Source organism: Rhipicephalus microplus, chromosome X (assembly GCF_043290135.1).
Source record: "Rhipicephalus microplus isolate Deutch F79 chromosome X, USDA_Rmic, whole genome shotgun sequence".
Classification (NCBI taxonomy): Eukaryota; Metazoa; Arthropoda; class Arachnida; order Ixodida; family Ixodidae; genus Rhipicephalus; species Rhipicephalus microplus.
Genome location: NC_134710.1, coordinates 218,967,940 through 218,980,205, shown reverse-complemented (window position 1 = coordinate 218,980,205; position 12,266 = coordinate 218,967,940). Strand labels below are relative to the sequence as shown.

The 12,266-nt window shown below is 44.8% G+C and overlaps 3 protein-coding genes across 4 annotated transcripts in view; 1 reads left to right on the top strand and 2 right to left on the bottom strand.

The window, feature by feature from the left end:
• The window catches only part of LOC142775985 (histone-lysine N-methyltransferase EHMT1-like), a 273,651-nt gene that overhangs the window by 259,755 nt on the left and 1,630 nt on the right, over positions 1-12,266 (bottom strand). The window lies entirely within an intron of this gene.
• LOC119178447 (uncharacterized) lies at positions 1,286-4,117 on the top strand. Of its 2 annotated transcripts, XM_075878666.1 has the most exons (4): positions 1,286-1,468; positions 2,291-2,583; positions 2,738-2,818; positions 3,039-4,117. In XM_075878666.1, exons 2-4 carry the CDS (start codon positions 2,514-2,516, stop codon positions 4,115-4,117), a joined length of 1,230 nt encoding a protein of 409 aa, XP_075734781.1. In that variant the 5' UTR covers positions 1,286-1,468; positions 2,291-2,513. The 2 variants fall into 2 exon arrangements, with proteins under 2 accessions (XP_075734781.1, XP_075734780.1); XM_075878665.1 differs by having other exon boundaries at positions 2,291-2,818.
• LOC142775986 (uncharacterized) lies at positions 4,497-6,923 on the bottom strand. The gene is made up of 2 exons (XM_075878667.1): positions 6,617-6,923; positions 4,497-5,860 (listed from the first exon to the last, which is right to left on the bottom strand). Exons 1-2 carry the CDS (start codon positions 6,696-6,698, stop codon positions 4,731-4,733), a joined length of 1,212 nt encoding a protein of 403 aa, XP_075734782.1. The 5' UTR covers positions 6,699-6,923; the 3' UTR covers positions 4,497-4,730.

Sequence of the window (12,266 nt, the reverse complement as noted above, 5' to 3'; positions counted from 1 at the left end):
GTGTATGTGTGCTTGAATATTTCATGTGACGCCGGTTGAACTAGGATAACAATGGACTTTTTTTCGGGAGACTAGCCTGCGCATGCGAAGTGCTGCAAGTGGTGGTGACTTGACGCCATGTTTATGCGAAATATTTACCCCAATAAAACTCGCAAGGTCCCTTGTGCATTTGACTAAGAGGATTCGAATGCCAAAGCCGCCTTCTTTTTCTTCTCAGTCGACTGCATTGATCCCCTTCCCGAAAGCTTTCCGCACCTCACGCGGTTTGTCAGTTCCTCGGGGATCTGCCCACCTTTGACCAAGCGGCGATGTCACGTGATGACGTCATGACAAAAATTTTGGTGATCTGTGACGTCATAAGGTGACGTCAACCAACGATTTTTTTTTGTAGCACTCACGTAGATGGCGACGGGCACTTTTCGCGCTAGATGAGGCCTCTAAACTTTCCCAACCATGTGTACTGTGCTGTTTATTTTGTAGGGGAGCGCGAATATTAACTTTTCACATTGAATCGAATACTGCCAAAGGCAAATCAACTTAATTAAATACCTCCTTTTTCGATTAGAAATCTAATCGAATATGGTATTATTACAGTTCTCGTTCAAGGTTCGCTCTAAATTCATTTCCATAAAAGTTATTTCCGAAGCACACCAGGAAAGTGCTGCTGTTTGCGTGATAGTTGTATGAGTGGAGTATACTTGGGGAAGCAACCAAACAAATAGACATGGTCACATGGCCGATTGAGAGATAGCTCTAAAGTGTTGAAATAAACCCATACAGTAAAGAATTTATATATACGCATATACGTATCTTCATTATTTCACTGAGTGACAATCACTTATCTACAAAGTATACAGTCACATGTAAGCAGTGTTCTTTGAGTTGCATTGCTTGCTTCACGTGTTCGCTTGTGAATAAAACAATTGACCATTTGCGGAAAAGCTTCTGCGCATGCGCGGTAACGGCGCAGCTGGCGCCCTCTATGGGCGCTTTGGTTTTGGTTGGAAAACACGAGCCGGGCCGGCCATCACTCGTGCATCTCAGTGCCGTCACTGAACTAAGTCGCCTCGCTTTAGCAGCGTACAGAAATGCCAGCGCACTGTGTGGCCTACGGCTGCACGAATTATTTTACTGAGAAAGGAAGCACGCATTTCTACAGGTTCCCGTCCGCGAGGCTACGTGCCGAAAAGAGAGATGCTTGGCTAGCTGCTGTGAGGAGACAGAATGCCGACGGTTCGCCGTGGGCGCCCAACAAACATTCTCGGATCTGCAGCGCGCATTTCATAACAGGTACGGTAACCTTAAGTGCTTATAACTTGGTTTGTGCAATCAGAAATCACGTTTACTGCAGGACGGCCGTCAAAGTTCAAGAACCATCCTGACTTCGTCCCCAGTGTGTTCACCTACATGAAAAGTCGCGGCGATGCTGCTGTGCGTCGCCATAGCCGATGGTGGAAGCGACAGAAAGGTAAGCGCTACAATCTCAGTTTATATTTACTGGGACAAAAACTGCTAATGCAGAATAGAGGAGCAGATGTTCGTGAAGGCAACCACACATCTGTCTGAGCGCGTGAACGGTCAGTTCTGTCGTGCATTTACGAAGGTCGCTCTTGCTTTCCGGACTCACTCCAGCTTTTAAAGATGTACGGTCTAAAGCACAGTCAGTGGAAATGTGAATGTATAATAAATACTTGTTTCGAGCCCGGTACCACTCTAGTGAGCCGTTCGAGCACTCTAGGCTATCGTCTGGACGGCTGTACTGCATCGCTCCCGTCTGGTATTTTGTAACTGCTTTCATCATGGGCGAGGCCAGACGAGAAACCAACCACTTTCGAGGAGATTTGCAGTGGATAGTGTAGTGTGACAGGCAGTGCTTGCGAGGTTTCTCGTGCCTGCGGCACCGTGAGAGCACTTGTATAGATTTATTGCCCACTCGATCATTTTTGCCGCTGCTTCCCGCATTTACAGCGTGTTTTTAGGTTGTGAAGTCGTATTGTGAATGCCGCATGCAATGCCTTTGTCACCAGTAGGGTAGCCAGACATATTTCGGTGGTGGGATTCAACCATACTTTATGCTCGTGTGTGCGTTGGTATGTGTGCGTGTAATATATACACGTGCAAAGCTGAAAATTTTCGGGGGTTTGAACCCCTCAAACAACTCTTCCGCTCAGCCATGTCCCTGATTGTCACTATTTCTTAGACACCCAATATGTGGCTGTTATGCACATCTCACCCTAGGTGCTTATTGTCAGCAAATGACCTGTGCATAACCACGATACCATTCTTTCAGGGGAGCTTGATACGACAGCCACTTCTGCTACTCCTAATGACACGCCAGAGTTGCAGGATCCTCCCAATGGTGAGCTTGCTTGCACTTTGCAAACTTAAGTGCTGTTTTGAGTTTCTTCCCGTGGCATCATGTGATTGCTCAGATTTCAGCTGGCTTGATTCTGCAGACACATTCATATAGGGGATAATGGTCAGCTGATGTGTTGCTTTCAGAGAATCTCAACATGCACACTAGTGCTGCACAGGATGGTGTACTAGATGAGAATTCGGTGGACCTGCAACAACTGGAAAATGGTAAGTTTGTGTGCACTTTGCAGAGTTGAATGTTTTTTCAGCATTTCCCCATACCACGATGTGAATCCTGCCGCTGCTTGTTGCATGTGGCCCATTTCTGCAGTAACACACTCACACAAAGCAATTAGATGTCATGCTGTTGCATTGCTTGCAGAGAATCCTGACGAAGGCTTGGATGCTACAAAGGATGATGTACCTGATCAGGACTCGATGGAGCTGCAGCCACCCGAAAATGGTGAGTTTGTATGCACTTTGCAGAGTGCAATGCTCCTTTTGGCTTTTTCCCGTACCATGATGCCAATGCTGCAACTGCTTTTTGCATTTGCAGATAAAAACTCCTCAGCTATAGGCTTATTGTAGAGCTTGTTTCTAGTCCGTATGTCCATATGTGTAACATTAACTTGCAGAGGGCACTCTAAGGTGCTTGACGAGCGCTTTTTCTGTGCCACTTGCAGGTATAAAGGAGCACATCTGGCCAGATTGCCGCTGTCAAGCCTGTGCTTCTAAGAAGATTGAAGTCCTGGAGCAAGAAATAGGAAATTCGCAGAAGTTTATCCTCCAGTTGCAGAAACAAAATGCAAAGCTAGAGGTGGAGCTAGATGCAGCCATGTCAAGGTGTCTCACCCTGACTACTCTAGCCACTCCAAAGGACTGCATGTACTACACTGGATTGCCGAATGTTGAAGTGTTCAATATTTTGCTTGAATACTTTGCACCACGCGCTAGAGAAATGTTGTACTGGGGCTCAGATAAAAAACGGCATAATGACCCTCGTGGCAACAAAAAAAATGGCAATCTGGCCAAAGAATTTTTCATGGTGTTAGTTCGGCTCAGGACAGGTATGCAAAGGCAAGAACTGGCCAGGAATTTCCTGATGTCAGAAAGTCTAGTTAGCCGCACTTTTTCCACATGGATTAACATTTTACAACGAGAGCTTCGGCACTTGACACCCTTACCTACTTTAGATGGCATAAGATTCCACCTACCGAAGTGCTTCTCTGATTTTCCCGACACCCGTCTTGTTCTCGATGCCACAGAGGTGAGAATACAGAGGCCTTCGTCATTGAGCGCACAGCGCCAAACCTTCTCACCATACAAGCATTACAACACGTACAAGGCGCTTATTGGATGTACACCAGATGAATACATCACTTATGTGTCTCGCCTCTGGGGAGGCTCTAGCTCGGATAAAGCAATCTTGGAAAGTAGTGGTCTTCTTGACAAGCTGGAGCCAGGAGATGCAATAATGGTTGATAAAGGTTTTACATTTCCTTACTTGCCAGCAGGTATAACAGTTTATCGGCCTCCATTCCGAGAGCCTCACCAAAAGCAGATGCCTGCAAATAAAGTTCACGAAACCAGGCGCATCGCTTCTGCAAGGGTGCACGTTGAAAGAGCCATTGCAAGAGCTAAAAGCTTTCATATTTTGGATAGGCCCTTTCCTATCGCCATGATAGACATTGCTGAGCAGGTTTTTGAAGTTTGTTGCCTCTTGAGCAACTACAGGCTGCCTTTGATTCGAGAGGTAGATTAGGATTTGCAAGAGCACGAGCATAGTTTTCAAAAGGAAGCCAAGTTTGAAATTGGCCTGAGCTGGCTAGAGTTAGGAAATGATTTGGTGGCTGCAGCCAAGGCAGTAACAGAAGTCGGCTGTTTTTGGAATGATGTGCCATTTTGAATGTTTTACCAAACTTGCTGTAACCAATAAATGTAACTATGAAACATTTTTCAATCAATCTTGTTATATCACAGTAGCTATATTCACCTTTGTGCTGAATAGACCCACGCTACTGAAGCCCCATATAGTTGAAATTTATCTAGCGCTTTCCACGACAGCTTTCAGAAGCCACGTCAAGCCCCATTTGCCTTACTCTAAGTCACAAATAACGAAACAGGTTGTTTGCCTGTGTTACACTGTCCCATCTTACATAAGTCACAATAAGCCTTTGTTACTTAGTTACTTTCAGACTATAAGAGCCATGCATTGGTTTCACAAGTATAGCTGAACAGTCTACGTATGATTATGCCACGATTGCCATGAATTTCACAGAGTTTTGCAGTGCACTCCTTGAGAAGTTAACTGAAAAAAAAAAAGCATGAGACTGTTTCTCCCCAGAAGAGAGCGATTATAAATAAAGTGAGGCGTCTTACTTCAATTTTTTTATTTTGATGCTTAGGCCATCTAGACGCGTGCAGACATAAAATCCAGCCTTGAATTTTTTGAAAGACACGTATGTTTCAGACGTGTAAAGCCGCCCAAGCCTTTTGACACGCCGTGTCAAGATTTCGGGTACAAGTGCATGCTTAGTGAAGTGCAAGAGTCCTGGCAGTACTTCCTGAGCCCAGAATTTTTCGCAGAACTCTATCCTTTCAACATGGAGATGTGGGGGGTCTCCTGGTGCGTTTCCCTCAGTCCATATGACAAAATCGCACCAGTTATGGCCCGTTACTGCCATCTGGCCTTGCACCTGATAGAAATAGGCGTGGTCCCGCTTCAGCTCCGCACCTTCTTCGGTGAGTCTGCAGCAGAAGTTTCTGTCACTGCAGGCGTCCTCACACGTTATCCCTTTTTTTGAAAAAGGGCATTTCACTTCTAGTAGGCCTTCTTTTCCATCTACAACAACAATTCTGTCTGGTGAAGCAGCTAAGAAGGGGTACTGGCAGTGGACGTGAAGTCCAGTTTCCCGGACTGCCACGCTCGAGTCTCTGGCCTGCAACAGTTTCACATAAGCAGCTACGGCATCTGCTTCGTGCTGTCTGCCATATACGATTGCTTCGGAAGTGGCTCTGTCCCAAGGGTACAGTAATGCCTTTAGCAAACTGTCCGGTTTTGTACACCGGCAGATCCTTTTAAACATCGATGCTGTTAGCCGTCCAACCCGTTCTGCATGCCACTTCTTGTTAGATGCTTGGCCGACTGTTTGGTGGCATATCAGATCCCTCTCTGTCTGGCTTAGTGGCTTCATTGTTTTCATGTACGATTGTACCTCAGTTGCTGCAGCCTCGCTCCAGAGGTCATCGCTGTCCTCTATGGGCTTCTTTATGTTGCATGGTGGCTTTGGCTTGGCTTTATCGTGGCACATGTATCGCAGACCATGCAGATCGGGACAGGCGGTCGCCAGCTTATCCCTCAGTGACTGAATGGCATGTGGACTAGGAAGTGGGCCATCAGCACAGGGGTCATAATCGCGCTTCCGTTTCCCACGTGTAGGCTTGTTTATGAAATACTTTTGGAATCTGATTTCACCCAGAGGCTTTCTTGCCACTGGTTTCTTTGCTGTAAGTAAACAGAAAATAGGGTACTTCAGTTATGCTGCTAAAGAGAGCACACATGTGAGTGATAAGTACATTTGTGTTGAGAAAGGGAGCATATGCACGTGCACAAGCATGGCTGTTCAACACATGAGGAAGTGTTTGTTCGTGTACTGTGCTTTGTGGTGTGTAAATGATGTAACACTGTTTATTAATAAACTGGCATGACTGAGCAAGCAGTCATGAAAATGCAACGCTGCGAGCCTGTTTCTCTACGCATATTTTGTGAATGACACATAATGGTATGTGAACGCAACGTCATGTTCACAATAGCGGTAATTTACTGGTTTGAACATCCACTGCTTACACGAATCCTGGAGTGCAAGTTGCGTCTCCAATCATTTATTATGCTTGGATTCCCGGCTGTTAAAAGGTTTCTGAAAGCGCTCTCCATTGTAGTATGAAATACACGGGACGGGTAGTACCAGGACAAGCGCTGTCTTGCGTTTACACTGCGCTATGTATTCTCTGCAACCATGATTAACTAACATGCTAAAACCTACTACCCTTCGAACTCGTATTTGACCTGCACTGTGTCATGCAATATGCTTTGTGCTCGGCACTGTATGGCTGAGCTGCTTTTGTGCCATTAAAATATATCGCGATCATAATATGCTTGCACAGGGTACTTTGTAGGTATATACTTAGCTGAAACACGAAGTTCTTAGTGGCAAGATGGGCAACACAGGATCGTTAAGGACATGCATTGGTGGAGTAATACCTTCAGCAGGGACTATCCACTTGCAGGGTACGTCCGTGCAGGACGGTGCATGTTCAGCTCTGGCGGCAGCACTAAACAGCATGCCTGCTACATGTTGGCAGGTTTCACTAAGTCTGAAAGAAAAAAAAAACTGTTGTTCACAAAATCAACGGACAACCTCGAACATGTATTTACAGACGCTAAGCCCGCGTCTTGCAACATCGAGCTTTTTAGGTAGCACCGCAATGAGGTAAAGTACTCGATAGACGTGATCTTGTGAATGCAACAATGTGTACCACGGCAGCACACAGTCTCGCGTATATCCGTACATTGTAACGGTTCGCAAAAAAAGCTGCCATTAGTGCGCGAGGCTGCGCTTCGATGTATAAGCGCAAACCATGATTGATATAGTAGCACGGGTCGTTTATAATCACAAAAGCGGGAGCTGCAGCAGGTATAAGCACTGGGGTAAACTCCTGTCCTATGAAGAGAACGTAATGTTCCGATAAGGGAACTGCATGCTCCCATTACACTCGCAAGCGCATAGGCGCAACATTTGTTTACACACATTTTCGGCAATCGGTGATTTGCACTACAGACGCTAGTAAAATCAAAATATCTCACCCAGCAACACAGTCGCAGTGCGCTCCAACGATGCGACCGGTAGCCACGACGAACCATGCCGTTGTTGCATACACGCCGGACTTCATGGACGGTGCGCACGCCGCTCTCACCAGACCTAGTTCGTCATCAGATGTTTGGAGGTTCAACTTCAAGTGTTTGACGTATCCTTCTTCCTTGAAGGACCAGCCGCGATGAGCCTGGCGAACGGTCGAAGTAGCGGAGTGTAGGTACCGCCACACGTCGTTGTTGCTCAGGCTGCAACGCGAAAAATCCTCGCTCCATCCCGTTTCCACAAACGCAAATGGGATGTTTTCTTCTTCTATCATGTTGTTTCCGTAAGCAGCGCACGTTTCCGGCAAAGAAACAACAGTAAATCAATAAAACAAGCGCACGCGAGCCGCCGAACGCTGCCTAGCACATGTTAGTTCACGAATGCCTTTCCAACCAAAAGCGCGAGCGCTGCTTCTCTGTTTAGACGGCAGGTGGCGCTCGCTTTTCCGCAAATGGTCCATTTAGTTGCTTAGGCCGTGGCCACTGAAGAACTTCCTCGAGAACTACTCTTTTTCTACTCTTTTTCTTTCTACTCTTTTTTAGCGAGGAAGAGAAAGAGTCGGTTCAGAAACCAAACCATTATTTCCAGCAACCCTTGCGGCAGCGCGGTTCAGCGCCGTTCTATTGTAAATAGTTATACGTTACCAGGAGAGAGAGAGGCACCTCTTTTCCGGACAGTTGCACTGGAGTACAAAGGCTCTCGGGTCCGTGCCTTTTTTTGTTGCTGTTGTTGTTATTGGGGAGCGGGGGGGGGGGGGAGGGGAGGGCGTCACGCACATTTGAAACGTTTCAAAGGAGATATGGGAGCAGCGGCACCCCCGAAAAAAATGGATTAGTTCCAGCAGGAACAGGCTCTTCGCCACTGCATGCTGACGGCGGAGAGTGCTTTTTCCTCCCTTTTTTCCAAACGTGACTTAGTGGCGTCTTCTGGTGGCTCAAGCAGAAACTACTCGCAAGATGGCGACGGTGGTACCGTCACCTTAAGGTTACACCGACCATTTTTCTTTCCATTGCTCGCTGCGTCGTCCTCAATTTAAGCTGAACCCTCTTTGTAAGTCTCCAGGTTTCTGCTCCATAGCTAAGTATTGGCAAGATACAGTTGTTATATACCTTTCTCTTGAGGGATAGTGGCAATCTACCTGTCATAATTTGAGAGTGCTTGCCAAATGTGCTCCACCCCATGTTTATTCTTCTCGTTACTTCAATCTCGTGGTTCGGCTCCGCGGTTATTACCTGCCCTAAGTAGACAGTCTTTTACAACTTGAAGTGCACTATTACCTATCTCGAAGCGCTGCTCTTTTCCGAGTTTGTTGTACATTACTTTCGTTTTCTGCAGATTCATTTTAAGACCCACCTTTCTGCTCTCCTTGTCTAACTCCGTAATCATGAGTTGCAATTCGTCCCCTGAGTTACTCAGCAATGCAATGTCATCGGCGAAGCGCAGGTTACTAAGGTACTTTCCATTAACTCTTATCCCTAACTGTTCCCATTCTAGGCTTCTGAAAACCTCCTGTAAGCATGCGGTAAATAGCATTGGGGAGATTGTGTCCCCCTGCCTTACACCCTTCTTGATTGGTATTCTGTTGCTTTCTTTATGAAGCACTATGGTAGCAATTGATCCCCTGTAGATTTCTTCCAGGATGTTTATATATATTTCATCGACGCCCTGATTTCGCAGTGTCTGCATGACGGTTGATATTTCTACTGAATCAAACGCCTTCTCGTAATCTATGAAGGCTACGTATAGTGGTTGGTTATATTCTGAGCATTTCTCTATTACCTGATTGATAGTATGAATGTGGTCCATTGTTGAGTAGCCTGTTCGAAATCCTGCTTGTTCCTTTGGTTGATTGAATTCTAATGTTTTCATTACTCTGTTAGCAATTACTTTTGTAAATAGCTTGTATACTACAGAGAGCAAGCTAATTGGCCTGTAGTTCTTAGTTCCTTGTCATCTCCTTTCTTATGTATTAAGATGATGCTAGCGTTCTTCCAAGACTCTGGTACTCTTCCCGTCATGAGACAGCGCGTAAACAGGGTGGCTAGTTTTTCTAACACAATCTGTCTGCCATCTTTCAGCAGATCTGATGTTACCTGATCCTCACCAGCAGCTTTGCTTCTTTGCATGCTCTCCAAAGCTTTTCTGACTTCTTCTATCATTACTGGTGGGATGTCATTTGGGTTACTGCTAGTTCTTATAGTATTAAAGTCATGGTTGTCCCGGCTACTCTACAGATCTCTGTAAAACTCCTCCGCTATATTCTATCCATAGTGGTAGTTATTTTGCCTTCTTTGTACCTTAGTGCATACATCCGATTTTTGCCTATCCCAAGTTTCCTCTTCACTGCTTTGACGCTTCCTCCGTTTTTCAGAGCGTGTTCCATTCTCTCCATGGTATACCTCCTTACATCGCATACCTTAGGTCTACTAATCAACTTCGAAAGCTCTGCCAGTTTTATTTTGTCTGTTATACTTGAGACTTTCATGATTTGACGCTTCTTAATGAGATTCTTCGTTTCCTGGGAAAGCTTGCCACTGTCCTGTCTAACTACCCAGCCTCCAACTTCCACTGCACACTCCGTAATGATACTCATCAGATTATCATTCATTGTATCTACGCTAAGGTTGGTTTCCTCACTAAGAGCCGAGTACCTGTTCTGAAGAGAGACTCTGAATTCCTGTACTTTCCCTCTCAGTGCTAGCTCATTGATTGGCTTCTTGCGTATCAGTTTCTGCCGTTCCTTTCTCAAGTCTAGGCGAATTCGAGACCATACCATTCTATGGTCACTGCATCGTACCTTGCCAACCACTCCCACATCCTACACGATGCCTGGGTGTGCACTCATTATAAAGTCTATTTCGTTCTTATTTTCGCCTTTAGGGCTCCTCCATGTCCACTTGCGGTTTCCTCATTTTCGGTAGAAGGTATTCAAAATTCGTAAATTATTGCATTCAGTAATAATAGGTATCAGGATACAGTAACATTAGGATACAGGATACAGTAATATTAGGTATCAAATAAATAATACCCACAAGAGACTGATTGATGTTAACTGCCAGAAGACACATACAGAAAAATATAGACATGAAAAATATGGCATCAGCCTTAAAGAACACGTAACAACATGGGCATGAGTCACCTGATTGCAATTAAAATGTTCGCAAATATTACTACAACATCAACGACCTTCGTTATCTACTCATATATTGTCGGATGTGATAAGAAACTTAGAAGTTTCTGCGACCCAACTGCTGTGGAAAAGTGCAACGAAGGCAGAGATAGAACCTGCTTGCCTCTTTTTTATGAACTCCCCAAATGGCATTATCACCTGAATTTTAGGCGAATGTATCAGTAGGAAAATAATTTGGTTGAAAAGCACCATTTTAAGACAACGAGCTCCACCAAAATTTTCGATGACAATAGTGGTCATGAACAACTATGTCAAAGACTGTCAAGCCCACCAGATTTGCTTGCAGTTTTAAAGGGAGATGCGGGTCGAAAAACGAGTTTTTTTCAAAATTACCTATTTTTTATTTTCGCCTGTTTTGATAAGATTAGTACCTCTACTGATATGAAAAAAATAATACAGGCCGAGACTTAACTGGAAATGCTTTAAAATTGCATCTGGAGAGCACAAGATGCCAGTTGAAAGGTCCAAAGTGTGCAGTCTTCAAGTACCTTGCCGCCAATACTGCGCCGCCACTTGCCACTGTTGATCGCATGAGTCGAGCCTCACTCTTCAAATAAAAAGTTTCTCTCGCTGATGCAGCGCAAGAAATAATAAAACGAAGCACTCTTCTGCACATTTTTCGAGCACCGCGACTGGCTTATCACATGGTACGAATCGGGGACCGCCATTGGCCGCTGCGCGCCTGCATGTGCTGTGAAACCTATTTGCGGGGTCCATGTCTTGAAGAGCAGCGCAACTGAACAATGCTTTTCTTGTCTAATTATCTCCGTTATGAATGAAAAAAGGCATTGCTCGTAAGTGAAAGCCAGTGTGCGGCGCGCTCTGTAGGAATAGACTACGAGCAGCTGGTCTGATTTGCGGCAGTTGTTGGCTTGCAAAAGCCAATGCATCAAAAGTCATTCACACCCATCAGCCGGAAAGTTCGTGATGCCGCAATGGATGACGTCAGCGCCAATCTTGAGAGGTCGAAAGAGCTCGCAGTGAGAGAACTTAGCATAGACGCCATTGCCATTATGTACAGCAATATGTGGCACAAATATGGCTGCAAAATGGCATGACGCTGGACTTAGTTTGGCTTTTGCAGTCCTGTCGAACTTCTTCCTAGCTTGCGGTTGGCACAAGGCTCTGCCAGATGGAGCAGAAGTTTGGCAAGCGTTTGATGGCCCTGTCTGTGAGCGAAATGTCTGTGACGAGTACACTCGAAAAAGCTGAAAGCGACAAACTCATGGTGCTGGCGTATTTTAGTCACAGTGGCCACTACAAGAAGGATTGTTCTTTTTGGTGTGCAAATTTCATCTCATTTAATGATATCTTTCATAAATAAAAACTCATTTTTCTCAAAACACAAATTTTGCTATTTTTTTCAGTGTGCCCCTCCTTTTTCGGGCACTTCTAGTGCTCGGATCTGCATGAAATTTTGCCCAAGTTTTTTCAATGTATGACAAGTGCAATTATCTAGTTTATATTTCAATATTTTATTGTATAATAAAAAAATATTGTATGTAAACCTTTACTAGGGTAGGTGAAATGTGGACTTTTTTACGTGTATTATTTTTCACGCATATTACATATTTTGTAAGTGCTTCCTAATTAGTTATTTGCACTCTACACTTTATTTGAAGCATTATGAACTGTGAATGGTAAAAAATTACAGAGGTTTAGGGATGAAAAGAAGGGGGGGGGGGGGCAAAACAATTACGGTTTTCACTGTCATGTTGCAGAGCTAAAAGTGTGTAACTTGCAAGAAAACTAATTATATATTTGAAACCAGCATAAAAAGTTCCATAAACAGCTCAAGTTTCATT

Bases quoted from the DNA above. Each gene is read 5' to 3' on its own strand.
- LOC119178447 (XM_075878665.1), top strand. From the start codon at position 2,548: ATGAGAATTCGGTGGACCTGCAACAACTGGAAAATGGTAAGTTTGTGT. The intron at 2,819-3,038 runs GTGAGTTTGTAT...TGCCACTTGCAG, and splicing joins GCTGCAGCCACCCGAAAATG to GTATAAAGGAGCACATCTGG.
- LOC142775986 (XM_075878667.1), bottom strand. From the start codon at position 6,698: ATGCTGTTTAGTGCTGCCGCCAGAGCTGAACATGCACCGTCCTGCACG. The intron at 5,861-6,616 runs GTATTACTCCAC...GTTTACTTACAG, and splicing joins GTGGATAGTCCCTGCTGAAG to CAAAGAAACCAGTGGCAAGA.